The sequence below is a fragment of the Orbicella franksi genome, chromosome 6 (genome assembly GCF_964199315.1).
Source record: "Orbicella franksi chromosome 6, jaOrbFran1.1, whole genome shotgun sequence".
Classification (NCBI taxonomy): domain Eukaryota; kingdom Metazoa; phylum Cnidaria; class Anthozoa; order Scleractinia; family Merulinidae; genus Orbicella; species Orbicella franksi.
This window is the reverse complement of record NC_138150.1, coordinates 644520-660314: the sequence shown is the minus strand read 5'-3', so window position 1 is coordinate 660314 and position 15795 is coordinate 644520. Positions and strand designations below refer to the sequence as shown.

Here is a 15795-nt window from a genome sequence, read left to right as displayed (position 1 = left end):
CACCCAGAAATTCCCAAAGTACCTCCCCCGGGCGTTAGGCCTACCGTTCCGCGCACTAATCCATCACGAAAACGGAGCTCTTCAAACCGGAGGAATCTGAAAACGTTGGCTTTACGGGTGGACCAAAAACATTTTGAAAACGAAGCTTTTCGAAAATGACAATCTCACGATAATCGTGTGATTTCCCTGACCGAGTTTTCCTCAAACACAAATCCAAAGTGACCGGTGATTGCTGCGTTTTCAAATTCCTCCGGCGTAGTGTGGACTGAAAACATTTGATGCGTTTCCAGAGTGAAACCTGTTTTCAAATTCCTCTGTCGAAGTGTGGACGGGGTGTCAATGCCGCGACCACACAATACGACATCGATATTGACATTGGGTACACTTTTATTTCTTCAGTGTGACACTTGGTTCAAACAAATCATAAACCAGAGAAGACGGTCGGCATGACTTTTGACTTTAAGTTAGAGGGAAGACGGCAGTTGACCACATTAAGGAGCAACTAACAAACAGAAAAGAAAATGAGCACTGAGCCATTTTAATATTTTTATTTTGCATCAGGCGATTCTGGGCACCTACATGCCTAGTACTTAAGTTTGTTACATGTTTCATGTTGTTGTTTCTTTCTTTTTTTATATAAAATTCCTAAGTGTATACAGGCAGGCCATAACAAGCTTGCGCTCGTTAACTATCATTGATAGATTAAAATACCACATTTATCACAACTTCGGATTACTTGACATAATCCCATCATACGTATATACTTCATGTTTACTTTAAAACTGTATTATTTCAACAAACACAAGTCACTTTGACTAAAAGGATAGCTTTTGCGATCAAAATATTCAATTAAATTCTACGTACATCACATTCCTACAGGCCACAAGCGTATCAAGAACACTGCGTCTTCTGTCAATGACAATTTTACCTCCAGTTCAGTTCTACAATGAATTGAAAATGTTAGGTCTACAACATATAAAAAAGAAAATATTACTGATATCTGTTGCGGATTCCAGCGAAGGAAATTAATATTGTGTTTGGCCGAAACGAAAAGGTTCAGTTTACTGTGGAATTCCACCAAAACTCCGGTCCGTTTAGCCCCACCATGAAGTTGCAACTGCACACTTTCTACAGAAGTTTAATTTCAACGCGAAAGTTCCAGTCAAGTGGCAGAATTCTTAGAGACTTCCGCTTTCTAGAACAGCATGGTATGTCAAAATGGAAGAATATTGCCCCTAGCTTGTTGCTTCGTGCAAGGTCATATTAAAAGGAAAATGACTGTCGTTTATGGCAAATCTTCATTGAAGCTTTGAATCACTTGAATAGTTTCTGACTCCATTCTCCAGTTAAACGATCGCGCGAGCACTGCGAACTGTACACGAGTCGTGTTGCATAGCAACGTCTGCCCGCATCTTTAAATAGTTTCTTTTGGGTGTTCAAGAAAGAAAGCAATTTAACTATTTAGCCATTTAGCCACCAGGCTCTCATAGAGAACCGTGGCTAAATGGCTATACCCTGTTGTTTTGAATCTATCACTGAGCCGGATGTACAAACGACCAAAGCCACTCACCGCGGCCGAAAAAGCGCAGAAAACCAATCAGAACTCACAATAGAAACATGTGACCACTGGCGCGGGAAAGTCACGATTTCCCGCGTTGGAGAGCGTTGCACGAGTTTTTATAAAGCAATTATAGAGTTAAGCAAACTTAAAAGCCAAAGTAAACATATTATTGAAGTCAAGATAAAAGCTTACTCCTACACTAACACCAATTTTATACAGCGCATTCAAAGGCATGGCAAAACTATACGGAAAAGGCTATGACAGGAAATGTTCTTCACTGGGTGATGTTTGATAAAATAACTGGTTTATTTCGCATGCAGGGTCTTTTGCAAAGCCTCCTTCAGCAAGCGTCAGCAACTGGGAACAGGTTTAAAACTGGTCTACCAAAATTTCAGCAAGGGTCGCCGCAACATGAGGTCTTGAACTACGAATTGTCAGTCTAAACATCTGAGAAGAAAGGGCAACGACACAGTTAACAAGTTTGCACAGTGTTTTGTCTTAATTCAAAGTTTCATGCTTTGAATAAAATTATCATCTAAATAAGAAAAAATTCCAAAAAGAAACGACGGTTTGTCGCAAAAAAAGAAATAGAGCTACGTCACGGTTTGCCCCTCTTGAAAAGTTTAGCCGTAATTCTTCAACTTCTTCGTTTGTAATCCGTGTTAATCTTCTCCGTCCTTAGCCATCCTTGTTCCTTTATTGTTGATTACTATCTGTTGTTTTTCTATCTTAGAATATCAATATTTTTAAGTTTCCTTCAATTTAAAGGTAATTTTCATTTTTGTATGTGGTCAAAATAACTCAAAATAGCGTGACTGAGCTTCTTTAAGCTCTTCAATATACATCACTCGATTTGATGATTTACTTCTCATATTTTACAGTAAAGAACAAGAGTACTGTTTACCTGTGCTTGTCTGTTCGGTTCTAGTCGAAGCAGTGTTCCAATCTGTAACGTCCCCGCCTTAATTATACCGGCACAGACAAAGTTTTCAGGATTCGGGTCTACATTCTGAAGTAAGGACGTTCCAAACCCAACAAGCTACGAAAGATTACAAGAATACAGTTAGGAATCTCACTGGACAAACTTGGCACAGAATGATTCGTGTGGGGAATCAAATGGTGACGAGTGAAATTGATAAATAATTTCGCGCGCGTTTTGACAAAATTCTTATAATTTCCCGAGCCTTTGATGGCTCTTTAATATCATGGGTGACAAATTACGCTTACAATCCTGGGTTTTTGACTTGTTTATTGTATCGAGAAATTTCGCAGCAAACGTTGCCATGGCAATTTTGTAATTTCACATGTGAAATTGTGAGTTGATATTAACGCTAAAATTTCGCGCCAAATTAAGGAGTAATTTATCACCCACGATGTTAAGGGTGGTATACCCAAACCTTCTTAAGCCGGTACAGTTAAGTTTTGTATAGTTAGCAGACTGGTACAGGAAACGCCAGCAGCTTGTTCTAACAAATCACAGTCAAAATTTTGCTTTCGCGGCCAATTGAGTCAAACAGCGAAAACAATAACCGTTTTGCGTCCACGACCTTTCCCGCGCTTTCCACCCGTTTCTTTCGCGTGTGTTTTACCCGCGTTTTTAACCTGTTACAAAGCTTACCCAACGTCAGCTACAAAGTTTCTCTTTTTCTCGTGCGTTTTACTGATTGTATGTTTTGTCTCTTTTTTGGCTATTCTACGCTTTCCACGTGTTGTATGTTTTTGATTTTCCTGCCTTACCTTTGCCTTTATCGTCTCGGTGTCAATCGGAAAATTAGCCTTAAAAATCTGCTGACATTCTTGATCGGGACTGGAACAAAACAAATACAACATGTTGTAACTATACTTATACCTAACAAGATGTGGCCAAATGGCGCCCACGTACATCACTATAACAAGGAATAATAGACTTGCTCACAAGTGAAGCTGCGAAGGTCAAGCTCGGAGGGAAAAAAATGCCGCGACACTAAAAACCAGAGTGCAGAGGACGCGAGCTAGACCTTCGTCTTTCGCGCTCGGACAAAGAAAAACAACTGCCTGGGACTTTGAGAAAGTTTACAAGGAGTTTTACTTAATTATACACCCTAAAAAGGACAGTACTCAAGGAAACCCAGAACAGCTACTTACTTTCCCAACTGTTTCCATCTCGAAAAGAAGTCTTGTGAGTTCATTTCTGTTGGCGAGAAGAACTTGGAAACAAACAGAGGCAGCGGAAGAGCAATCCTTTGACTCATGCCGTTCACACTAGCAAGGAAAGGTAAAGAACTTGCTTAAAACTTACAACAAAAGCGCCACAAGAAAGTTAGTAGCCCATAACCTCTATTCAAAAGTGTCTTCGAAAATAAGGGAACACAACTCGTATTCATCGAGCGTGTTTTGCAATCGAACTCAAGTTTTTGGTGGATGGTCAATTTTCTCTGAACCTTAAGTTTATGTTACCATATCCAGTTTCTGGAAAACAACTAAACTGTTCAAATGACACCAAGTGACTATACAAACTCCTCCAAAAATGGTTTGGACTGTGTATATTGCCTTTTTCTCCCCTACGTAGTTAACAAAAACACAAATTCTTGCCCTGAACAGTGGTTTAAAATGGAATGCATGGAATGAAGCAAGCAGAATATTGCTCCTCACGCACTCTGGATCAGATGCTAGTTAGATGAGAGGGGCGGGTGAGTGGAGGGGGGCGGTATAGGGATGCTTGATTACTCTTCTGTATTTTATAAGGTTCCTCAAGCAATTTCACAGCATCCATTACTTTTGGGTTAACATAGCTACTGTTGAGCTCTTGCTGAACTTTGGACCTTAAGTCAGACACTTTTCTTAGGTAAGTTGCATTCCATTAAATCCCACATGAAATTAGCCTCTTCCAGGCATTCCGTTAGTTGGGGCGCAGCGCGAAAAACGGTGAGCAAAAAAAATAGGGGAGAAGCGCGGCGATAGAAAGTGAAGCAAAGCGAGAGAGGAGCACTTTCTCTTGCCATGCTTCTCCCCTATTTACTTGCTCGCTGTTTTCCGCGCTGCGCCCCAACTACAGTAACTGGACGCCTGGAAGAGGCTAACATGCTGCTTCAGAACTAAAGAGAGATACCTGAATTGAAGATCTATAACTGGACGATCCTTGAAATCCTGGATACATTCTACATTGACATTCTGTTTCACCTGGGCTCCGCCCTCCACAACATTCGGGGGAGGATTGGATTCAACTCTGAGACGTGAACAAAGTCAAGGAAGGGAACAACATGACACCCAGAATCAAAAATCAATAGAAATGACAACCTGTAACCAAATTGACAAAGACGAACCCTGCCCGACTGCATGCAAAGGTTAGTTTACAGGAGACTAACTTTGCCTTGACTTCACTACTGGTACTTGGCTTCTCCGAGAGGTTTTAAATAACGCAATCGTAGCCAACATTTACAAAATTTATGATCTTCATTTGAAAGGATATGAGTATTCAGATCTCCTGGCATGTGAAGAGTGGTAGTGAATGCAACAAACTGAGATGACGTCTTGTTGCCGTAGAAGATACCAAGAGCGCCTAGAAAGTAATAAAAAGGGAGACAAAGAAAACAAAGAATGAAACCTTAGTTATCCAGCAGCTAATAATACACCTTATTATTCTAAAATGGGCAAAATCATTCACTGAGCAAAAACAGAAGTGGTATGTATGCAAATATTAAGACTTTGCCATCAGCGCAGTTAGTAGAGGCTTTAAAAGGTAAAGTCTGTATGTGAACCAAGTGGCACATCAGGCTGGTGCTTATCTCCAGTTTCAGAAGGATGAAGCGACTAGGTTTAGGAGTACTTCTCCTGCCCCCCCCCCCCCCCCCCCTGGATGGAATGCTAGTCCATCGCAGTGTTTCCCCCAGCATTTCATTTGTAGGTACCCATTTAAATACACCTAGGTAGAGAGAGGCACTGTGAGAGTACATCGTCCTCCCCAAGAACACAACACAATGGTCAGGGTCAGGACTCGAACCCAGACTGCGCAATCCGGAAGTGAGTGCACTAACCATGAGGCCAGCGCCTCCATGATGGCAGAGGCTTTGCAACCCAAATAATAACAGCTGTGAACTATAATACAAAGTTATGTTAATATTATTTTTTTCCTTTTTGTTGCTTTCTTTTACTTTTTTTTTTTTTTACTTTGAAGGCCCCTCTGAAAACCATTATGGCAAGTTGGGTTATAACCATTATTACTACCATTGTTATTATACTTACCCTTGCCCTCTTTGAATTCTGATTTTATCCCAACTTGAAGGATGTCAGTTTCAAAGAGCACACCAGTGTTTTTACACACAAATCTGTCAACAAAATAACAAAAAGTCGTTAAAACTCAGCCAGTAATCTAAGGTGTGGGTCTGCATGTTTACAACTTCATTCCTCCCCTGTGCACAGACCACTTCATGACACCACAGGCAAAAATTGGACTGTGTTTGAAGGCGAGGGGACACTAACAATTGATGACATAGTTCTTATTCCATTTCTGTCAAACTGATTGACTCAAAACATTTGCTATGTTTTTAATTTTGAAATATTTCTATGTAGTTTTCACTAATGATGTTATAGTCGGTAAAATTAACCTGACTGAAGGGGAAAAAGCCAATTTTTAAGTGAAATTCTTGGACCACTGTAAGTGAAGAATGTAACAACAAATTAAAAAGAAAGTCTACCACATGTATTAAGTACAACACACAGTAGCTTACTTCTTAATATTCTCCTCTGCACCAGGCGTGACTGATGGAGCACTTCCTGCTATGGGTGTCGCCGGCATCTCAAACACGTCCACTAGCAGTCCCCCGCCAGTATCAGGAGCCCCATAGTTGTTTGTCACAGGGTTGGGTGCAGCTGGCTCTGTGCTGAAGAGATCTATGACCAAAGAACATTGTAACAATGAAAAATCAAATCATCTTCTGCCTTATCATTATTCCAAGAGTGATGTTTTGCATGTGATTAAAATTTCATGTGATTAATCCTTTCAAAACTCCTGATCAAGAACTCCATTTAAAAATGAGTTTTAAACACTTAGTTGTAACATTTCAGAAAATTAAATATATAATTCTGTTTGGCAATTTCTTTTGGTCTTCTTTCATGTCTTGTCACAAAGGTATCATAAGATTGATCATTTCAATGTAAGCACTACAAGCTTCCATTTAATAGTATTTATCATGCCAGGATCTCTGAAGGGATTGTCAAGTTCTTAGTACAAACCTTTTAGGTCAAACCTGATGCAGTCACATCCTCTATAATGAGACTGACTCACCAGGCAATAAGAAATAACAGTTTAATCATGATATGAAATCTCTTGAATTCAAAAGTATATGTACAGAAGTGCACCAATTGTGCTTGTAGTGATACAGAAGGCTTTTGATTTAAAGTCGATCCAATTCTGAATTAAACCTTGTATATCTTACCTGCTTGTAGAGCAAGATTTGGAGCAGGAGCAGGAGCAGAAACCTGCAAGGAAGCAAACTGATCGATTAGAGTTCACCAGTGTCAAAGGTATTAAAGTTGTGTCAATTGCCATCACGATGGTTGCACATTGTTTGCACAGTCTGCTTGTAGGCATGTACTCTGTGATATGACATTTGACAATTCTTTACACCTAACAATTGACAAGTTTACTAACAACACTGCTGTGAATTTACTGAAGGTGGCATGGCCTAATGGCCAGGGTGCTGGATTTGTAATCTGGAGGTCCTGGGTTCAAATCCGTCTCCCTGCTACGAAATGGATTTGTGTTCAGTGCTCCTGAATTCAACTCTTCTACGTCTTGTAAATAGCCAGCTGGTCAGCCTTCAACCAGTTGGGATTTTAACAAGATTTCAGTTATCTTAACAATTAACACAGCAGTGTCCTCAGTTAACACAGCAGTGCTAAATACCATGACACTCAAATTAAGTGATTTAGCATTCATTTATTTATTAATTTTTCTACCTCATTAGCCACAGGAACCTGTCCATTTGCTGTTGGCTTCTCAGCTGGTTCACTCTTCTCTTCCTTGTCAAGGATGCCGGCCTTTTCCTTCTTTTTCTTCTTTAGTTTGGCTAAGATGGAAGACTCGCGTTCTGGGAATGGTGGCATTTCTTCAAGGACAGTGGCCTTCAATGAAGACATGAACAGAAACCACAATCAGAACACAACATGGAAAAACTCTGAAGTTCAAGATCTCATTTTTTTTTGGGGGGGGGGGGGGAGGGGTGACCCCAAACAAAATACTGAACCTACCAAAACATCTGGAGATGCAACTGTACTAAGTTTCAAGTACTCCAAGGCCCTCTGCTGGATCTCTGCATCTGAATTTTTAAGGTTTGAATCACTTCGCAAAATCTGAAATGAAAAGCAGATTTCGGGGAACATAAGTTTGAAGTCCTGGTATCTGGACACTTTGTGGCGGCAAGATTTACAACATCAAAGGATCAGATTAGTGTTTTAAGATAATTATTATTTTTCTGCCATTACTCTATTAGTACCTCTTGGATGTGTCCTTTGATCTCTGGGAAGAGATTTATAAACTTGACATATGTTGACATCAGAAGGCCTCTCGTGGAGGAGGCACACAATGGGAATTTGCTGTGTAACAGCTGAAATTGAACCATTGGGCTGAAAATATAAAACAGAGAAGCAATGCAATGATTTTAAGATGTTCTACTCAACAAACAGGATTGTAAATAAAAATTCTTACATGTGACAGTTGTTTCTAAAATTGTCTGATTGGCATGATTTCATTGCAACTGTATTCATGCAACTTTGAAATGTTTATTTTTTAGTTAACATAGTAGTTTACAGTAGTTGTTTACAGTTTAATGCTTAAGAAAAATTACTTCGCGTAACTTCTCTATACTGTAGTTCAGTTATGTTAGCTGTCTTCCTTGCAACTTGGAGCCAGACTGAAACTGAAAGATAGCTCATGCATTTTAGCTATCTTTGCAGTATCATTTACTTTTTACCTTGATCTTGGATCTCCAGCGATGAGATTTCCAAACTCTCCCAAGATGTAGCCACCGACTTTAACCATGTTTTCATGGCAGGATGGGGACTGTAAAGCCTCAAACACTGTCTTGGCAGCATAACCTTGAATGTCGTCTCTGTTAATCACTATCTGGATCACACGGTACCACACCTGAAGGGAATTTTGTGACTCAAACAATGCTAACCAAAACAAATAATTCATGAACAACATTCAATCCCTAAGGGTAATCGATATTCGAAGTCTCAGTAAAAAGTACCACAAGGAATCAGAAGTGACTACAAACCTCCTCACTGACGTAATCTCCAGCAATCCTGATCAGTGTAAGGATGGTGTCCATGTACCAGGAATAGTCTGTTGCAAACTTTTCAGCAAGGATTGCCACCTTCAACACCTGATGTGATGATGTACATTAGGAAAAAGAATTTCCATTTTAGAAATCAGTTCAGTATAATTAGCAGTCATTAAAATGGCAATGTTGACATAAACAAACCATTACCATTTCTTCTTTAATAGAGTAATCAGCTGTTTCAAGGTACGTTAACATTTCAGACACAATCTCCTCAGCGTTGTTCTTGTCACACATGGCGTAGAGCAGATCAACAGCTCTTTGACGTACACTGACATCACGCTCAGTCTAAAATAGGTAATATATAATTATTGTCATGACAAAGAAATATAAGCAAATCACGCACATATTTCTGGAGCTTAATAATTATTCCAGCAATCAACTGTGGAAGTTTGGGGCAATTTGATTAACAGTTTACAATTCAAGCTGCAGGAAACTAAGGCTTACATAAACACTTCTAAATTCTCCAAACTTTAAACTTTGTCAAGTGTCTACATCAGGCTAGATAAACAAGAGTTAGCCATTTTTTAACAAAAATCAATGATACCACCATCTGGTGACTCCACGGCTAGTCACAGTGTATGTTAGATGACCCAAATTGTGTTACAAAGTGTATAAAGAGGACAAAGCCCACAGAATAATCACCATCAAACCTTTCTATTCTAAACATCTGACACTCACCTTCAGTGCACTGACAACAGTCTCTTGATGTTTTCTAACAGCATCGACTGAAAACTCAGAGTTGGACATCAGGCAAAGTCCTTCCAAAGCAAGATACCTAAGAAGAATAGTTAAATTAAAAAAATATTGGAGTCAAAATAGTTTGGAGTAAAGAAAAATAAATTTACCACAAAGTCACTATACCTCAGGTTAGTTTCCCTGTGTGTCAAAAATTGACCCAACTGGTTACAACCTCTTATCAACAAGCTCTGTTCACTGAAAAGAGACAAAGATCAGGCTGAAGTCAAAAGAAATAAATGATAATTAGTAATATTATATCTCCAGAGCTTGGCATCAACAACGAAGAAAACTTATCACTTCAGTTAAATAGCAAGTTAGCCTGTTGAGTAGTGGGATTGTTTCTTTCATCTCAGCTAAAAAGCTCTATTCTTGCTTGCAGTGTATCTGTTATCAAAACCCAACCTTGAAAACTAAACTGCTTGCTTGCTGTCACCTTCAGACATATTTAACCACTTTGAAGTTCTGTTATATTGCAACACAGTACATTTTATAACAAACAGGCAATACCTGTCCATGTGAATGATTTGATTTATGGCCTCAAAGAGAACAGCATTTCTTGCATTTGAATGCTGAACTTTCTTTGACTTGGGTGGTTCCTACAACAGATCAAGAATGCACAGTGTTACTTTTTGGTGGTTTTGGCTTTGTCAAAACGCTTAATTTGTGACACACCCCCTAGTGTGGTTCATGTCTTTTCGCAGTTGAGTCAGGTTTCTCCTCGGTCATATTGAGTTCAGCGTTATCTCAAAGGTCAGTTGTGGTTTCTCCTCGCTAGTTTTACCCTCCCTACCCTCCCTGGATTTAATTTCATAGCCTGCAGTTTTCAATAAATAGTTCTTTTGCCCCAAACTCCTTGCATTGCTGTTGTGTCTACTTATTAGTCCTACAACAACAGTTTATTTCAGTTTATTTCTACTACTGTAAACAACTAAAAGAATTTACAAGATTATAATTATAAATATATAAATAAACAGTACAGTACATACAGTAGTGGGATACCCAAAATAACTAAAAAGCTAAACTAGTTGGGTGACCGTAATTATAATAATTAAAAATGTGAGAGTCAGGAAAGAGGCACAACAAATACATTGGTACACATAACCAACCTACCAGCCAAACAATCAATACAAATGTTGCAAAACATACCTGGGCCTTGTTTAGAATGGTCTCCAGACATTCATTTAATCTTCCAAGGATAGCTGGGTCATCTACAGTGACAAAAGAATCAACATTGAGGATCTTTTGATATTTATCACTTTGGCATACTAAAGGTCAACATCCTGTATCAGATAATTAACTGATCTCACAATTTCCATCAGAAAATTTGTTTAGCAACATATATCCCTGTAGATGTGTTTCACTGAAACTGCATCTAATACATAATTTCTTGAGTACTTGGAAAAAATAAAGCAGCGATTAAAAGAACAGGGCCTAGTTGTTTGAAGGCCGGATAATGCTATCCATAGGATAAATCACTATTCAGTGGATAGCATTATCCTCCTTTCGAACACACGGGGCCTGATCAACACCTTTCATTATATTTTGAATAGCCACACAAAACCAAAGGATAAAAATACTGCAATACAAGTACATGAACAGGGTGATACAGTTACCTGGGGGAGGATACAACTGTAGAAGTTTCAGCAGCTTGACGCAAAGCCAGGGTGCCGGTACAAAATAGTAGGTGTAGTCCTGAAGGTCAGTGTAAGACGATGTCACAATCTGTTGAAAAGAAATCAAAATTATCATTTGAATCTGGATTTAAACCACACACTGGGGCTATAACAACCATGCCGCTGTAAATCTAAATTGAAAATCTTATTCAATAGTTTTTTGCACCCTTTGACAATAGTTCACTTTAAATGGTGGATTTAAATGGTCTTGACTGTGGGTTGTGAATTGCAGATTTCAATGCACCTTTTTGTTTTTGTTTTTTTTTTTTCATTTCTATTGGGTTAGTCGACTAACCTAGAAGTCTGAAAAGAGCGCACTAAATGTAACTTCACTGGAAAGATTCATATGCCTTACACAACAACCTTACCCTGCTAAGCCTGGAGACTGCCAGCTGAACACATCCCTTGTAGTCATCCGCGTAATAGTGGACAACACCATGAATGAGACTGGCAGCAGAGGTTACCACACCCTAAAGGAACATGATCAAACATTCCAAACAATGAGCAACACTTATATTATTAATTGAAGATAACTAACCAAGAAGATTACTGTGGCATACAGCTGAAACAACAAAGCAGGGCATGCAATAAAAATGTTCTTTACATTCACAGTAAATTATTCTAGTTAATGCTAAATGCAAACATCTGTATTGTTGTACTGTACCTACCAAGTGCTTGTCATTCAACAGTTGAACTATTCTTGACGTCCACTCTCCGGGAGGCAAGATATCTGTTTTAAGCCTGAAGAGCTTCAAAACACAAAGTGCTGCACATTGTTTGACACTGTCGTTTGTATCTGGAGAAACTAACAGCTTAGGAACTTCTTTGCCAACTGCATCAACCATTTCTTCATTGCCGATATTTGCTATACACTGCAGTGCAAGGCAGACATTGATGGGATTACGGCTAGACAAGTCGTTCTTGATGCTCTGGATAATTAGCTTGATTAGCTCGCTGTTCGCACTAACGAGGACTGAAATAAAGAGGTAGCCCTGTGGATGAAGAGTAAGAGTATCAGAATATGATCAATGTTTCACTAAAATTTCAAGGCATTGCCATGTCACATCTTATGACAAGGAAAATATTCCATGGGAAGATATGTCCCAAAAAATTTCAAAACCAAAAGAAAATTCAGAACTAATATAGAACAGGTATGGCGGGTTTTAAGTAAACAGCTTGGAAAAATATAACAATATTAATCCTTACAAAACCTTGATAAATCGTTGTGGATTTGAAGATGACAAAGAAGGCTATAAAAATTAGTATGTTTGCACAAGCACAACATCAGTAACAGTTTATTGATTTTGGTTAATCCTTTTTCAAGTGCAAGAAAACAAATACAGGTACCACAGATTCCCCTTTATCAAAAAAAAAAAAATTAATAATAATAATAATAATAAACCTTTCACTTTCTCATGAGCTTTCCAGATGGAAGGACATGAGTTTTGACATAAGAAATGGATGTTCCACTCTAATGGATGTTTTACTATAAAACTGATAACCACTAGTGGTTTCAAACTGCCCACCCATTTCAAAGCAAAACTAAATCTCTGCTTAATTTATGCTTAAGTGAAACAGATTTATATCCACTCTGAAAGCAAAATACACATGTTGACAATCAACATGGTAATTCAAGGCTTTAAAATAAATAGAATGATAACCAAATTCAAGCACCTTTAAAGAATTCAGATTTATTTTGACATAATTTTGCCAGAAACTGATAATAAAATACATTAAATACAGCTGTTAATGGCATAGGACAGCTGGCTTTACAAACTGTAAGATGAGCATGCAATTAAAAACATATTTACATTGTAGAAACTGAAAACAAAACAAACCAACCACTGGCACAATGGTCTGATTTCACAAAACAGGACTTGACAGATGACACAAACCCATTAGGAAGCCCAGACAGTTATTACAAAGTCTACCAAGCAATAGTGATGATGAGAGTGGACTGCAACTTGTGCAAACTTGAAAATGCAAGGGTTGTGTCTCTGAACTTTTGCATCATTGCATTGCATCATTTTTTTTACAAAATTATCTTGTAGCAACCCAATGGTGATCTTTTCTTCAAGATACTACTGTCCACATTTTTAAAAAGAGCCAAGAAAGATTTTAGACCAAAACTTGAGGGGAGAGAGGAGTCCAGTTCATCTATTCAAGTTTCGAACAAATGCAGAGTTCCAATACTTGATTGAGTAGTGATCATGTACAAATGAAGCAAAAATATATGTCACAACAGCTGTGTGATAACTTGATGGATGCAAGCCTCGGCGGGAAAAACTCAAGCTTGCATGCAGGTATCTATGAGTAACTATGAAAATTACATAACACTGGATTGAAGTCTTTACCTTTTAAAAGATTACCCTTTACTAGATCGAAACACAAGTAAACTGTTATCTCAGTTACACATTTAATTCATTTTACTTCTTAGTATTTGTTTTTTTGCTCAATATTCCATCAAAAATGTGAAAAGATCGCGCTTTTTTGATAGCACCCACAAGGAAATCAAAATCTTGTGATTTAATCTCGTAAAATTAGATGCATCTTTAGCTCATTAACGGGCGGTTTCCATGTTCACGTTATTTTCTTTTCAGCGAGTTTACAGAGCCTTCATGCTTGTTATTGTAGTCAAGGGAATCGAACGAATTAAAATACATTTCCGAAGCCCAGGAATACTTACAATTTGTTTCTCCGTGTATTTGTTGGATGAGAGCAGATTTACGGCTTCCATATGACCAAAATCGATATCGTGTCCCAGGAGAAAAATAAACAGTAACTTGCAAACGTATTTCTTCTTTTGGTATCCATCTAACTGCTTATCACCTGAAAGAAAAAAGTGAACATTTGAGGCGGTCAAGTGAAGCCTCAACAAACTCGCTCTTGATCCATGTAATAAGATTATCAGCTCACAACCTACGTTCGACATGTACCCTATTTAATATATTATACACACACTTACCTTTGAATTTATTCCTAATATTTGCAAGTTCCTTGTTTATTCGCTTCATTTCAGCTTCTTTAGATTTACCTGAAACAATGTGAAGAGGTTAGATTGTCGTGATAGAGCAAAATACCCCGGAGATGAGACACGGCGGCGATCGGTTGTTCGCCGTGTTAGTTTCCACCAGACACACGTGTCAAATGCAATAAATTCAAACAAAATCAAAATAATCCAGGAAGCACAAGCAAACCAAAAATGTCAAAATTCACTTACAGTTCCTAATATCCGAAATAAAAACGGCTAAGCCCCTCATCCCCTCTCCTTTTACGGCGGGCATCTTGGCTTGCTGGGTTAGAATTCTACAATATCAATGTCTTCCAAAATGACACAGCCCACTTCACAAGTGCCGTGACACAGGTCCGATGCACGTGGAATATTCACCAGATGACTATTCACAACTCCGTAAACAGGAGTATAGGATTTTAGTGTTGGACGAAGCTAACTACAGCTGCCAATCGTGCCGTAAGAATGATTGTTTAGTGTTCTACGTCCAAATTGCAGACGGAAGATGGCAGCCGCCATCAAACGTTCTTCAGAGCGAGGCCAAGAAGACGGCGCCCCGACACCCATGAAATTGACGGTCAGTGACACTTCCCAAGGGTGAAAGCAAAAGGGTACTCTGTGTATGACGACATAAATAATCATCACCTATCATATCAGAGCACGAAGAACAACAATTTCAGGACCTCATGGGCTCCTGCAAGTGCTCCTGGCTCCTGACAATTCTTAATTTATATTTCACAGACTAATGGTTTTGCAAGAAACCTTGACATAGCATGCGAGGAGCCTGCTTGCAGGCTAACATTGACGATATGAATTTATCCTGCAAGCATACTGGTACCCCACCAAAAATAATGACCACTGCCCCCCAAAAAATTCACGCTCGTTCAATGAGCCGAAAAAAGCAAGTTACACGGAGAAAAAATAGCATGCACTCATAAGGTCTAAGTAAACAATACTAGCCTCTGTAGCCCTGGGAGGTGGGGGGGGGGGAGCTCCCATATAAAAATAGGCAGGGGTGTTTGGCGTACCTCTTAGCTGGAGCTTTTCCGGTACCTTTTAGAGCATTGAACCGAAAAAAATATGACAGCAGATAACTTGCTGTTTTAAAATTGGTACTTCTCACGGGAAAAAAAGATATGTTAAGCCACGCCCACAAAATAGGATCTTGGAACCTCTTAGCGATTCTTTTCAACTTTCCGACGAGCACCCCCGTCCTTTTTATATGGGAGTCAGCCCAGGGTGGGTGTAGCCAGCGGTCCTGTTCGAGTGAAGAGTTTCTCACCTGTTGGTCGCGCGAACAGCTGGGGAGAGAGCGCAGCATCGACCGAGAGATTGCGGAAAAAGTTCTTTCGTTCATGCCGGGGACGTTTGCTACGCAGGCTACCTGGTTACGTGTATTACTTTTGCTTTTTTCTTTTGTCTGATCGGTCCGTTGGACTCTTCGTCTTTTTCATGACCTGCTGCTGTAGTTGCTTTGGTTTTAACGTTACG

The 15795-nt window shown here is 39.1% G+C and overlaps 1 protein-coding gene across 1 annotated transcript; it reads right to left on the bottom strand.

The window, feature by feature from the left end:
* Positions 1 to 533: 533 nt before the first annotated feature.
* On the bottom strand, positions 534 to 15160 carry LOC145491335 (AP-2 complex subunit alpha-2-like). The gene is made up of 25 exons (XM_081470503.1): positions 14515 to 15160; positions 14260 to 14328; positions 13981 to 14123; positions 11963 to 12286; positions 11663 to 11764; positions 11235 to 11343; positions 10768 to 10829; positions 10129 to 10217; positions 9745 to 9816; positions 9562 to 9658; positions 9031 to 9168; positions 8818 to 8925; positions 8512 to 8684; positions 8035 to 8164; positions 7790 to 7891; positions 7499 to 7663; positions 6976 to 7018; positions 6268 to 6430; positions 5783 to 5865; positions 5011 to 5099; positions 4650 to 4774; positions 3686 to 3802; positions 3299 to 3368; positions 2466 to 2600; positions 534 to 2008 (listed from the first exon to the last, which is right to left on the bottom strand). Exons 1-25 carry the CDS (start codon positions 14576 to 14578, stop codon positions 1931 to 1933), a joined length of 2850 nt encoding a protein of 949 aa, XP_081326629.1. The 5' UTR covers positions 14579 to 15160; the 3' UTR covers positions 534 to 1930.
* Positions 15161 to 15795: the final 635 nt, after the last annotated feature.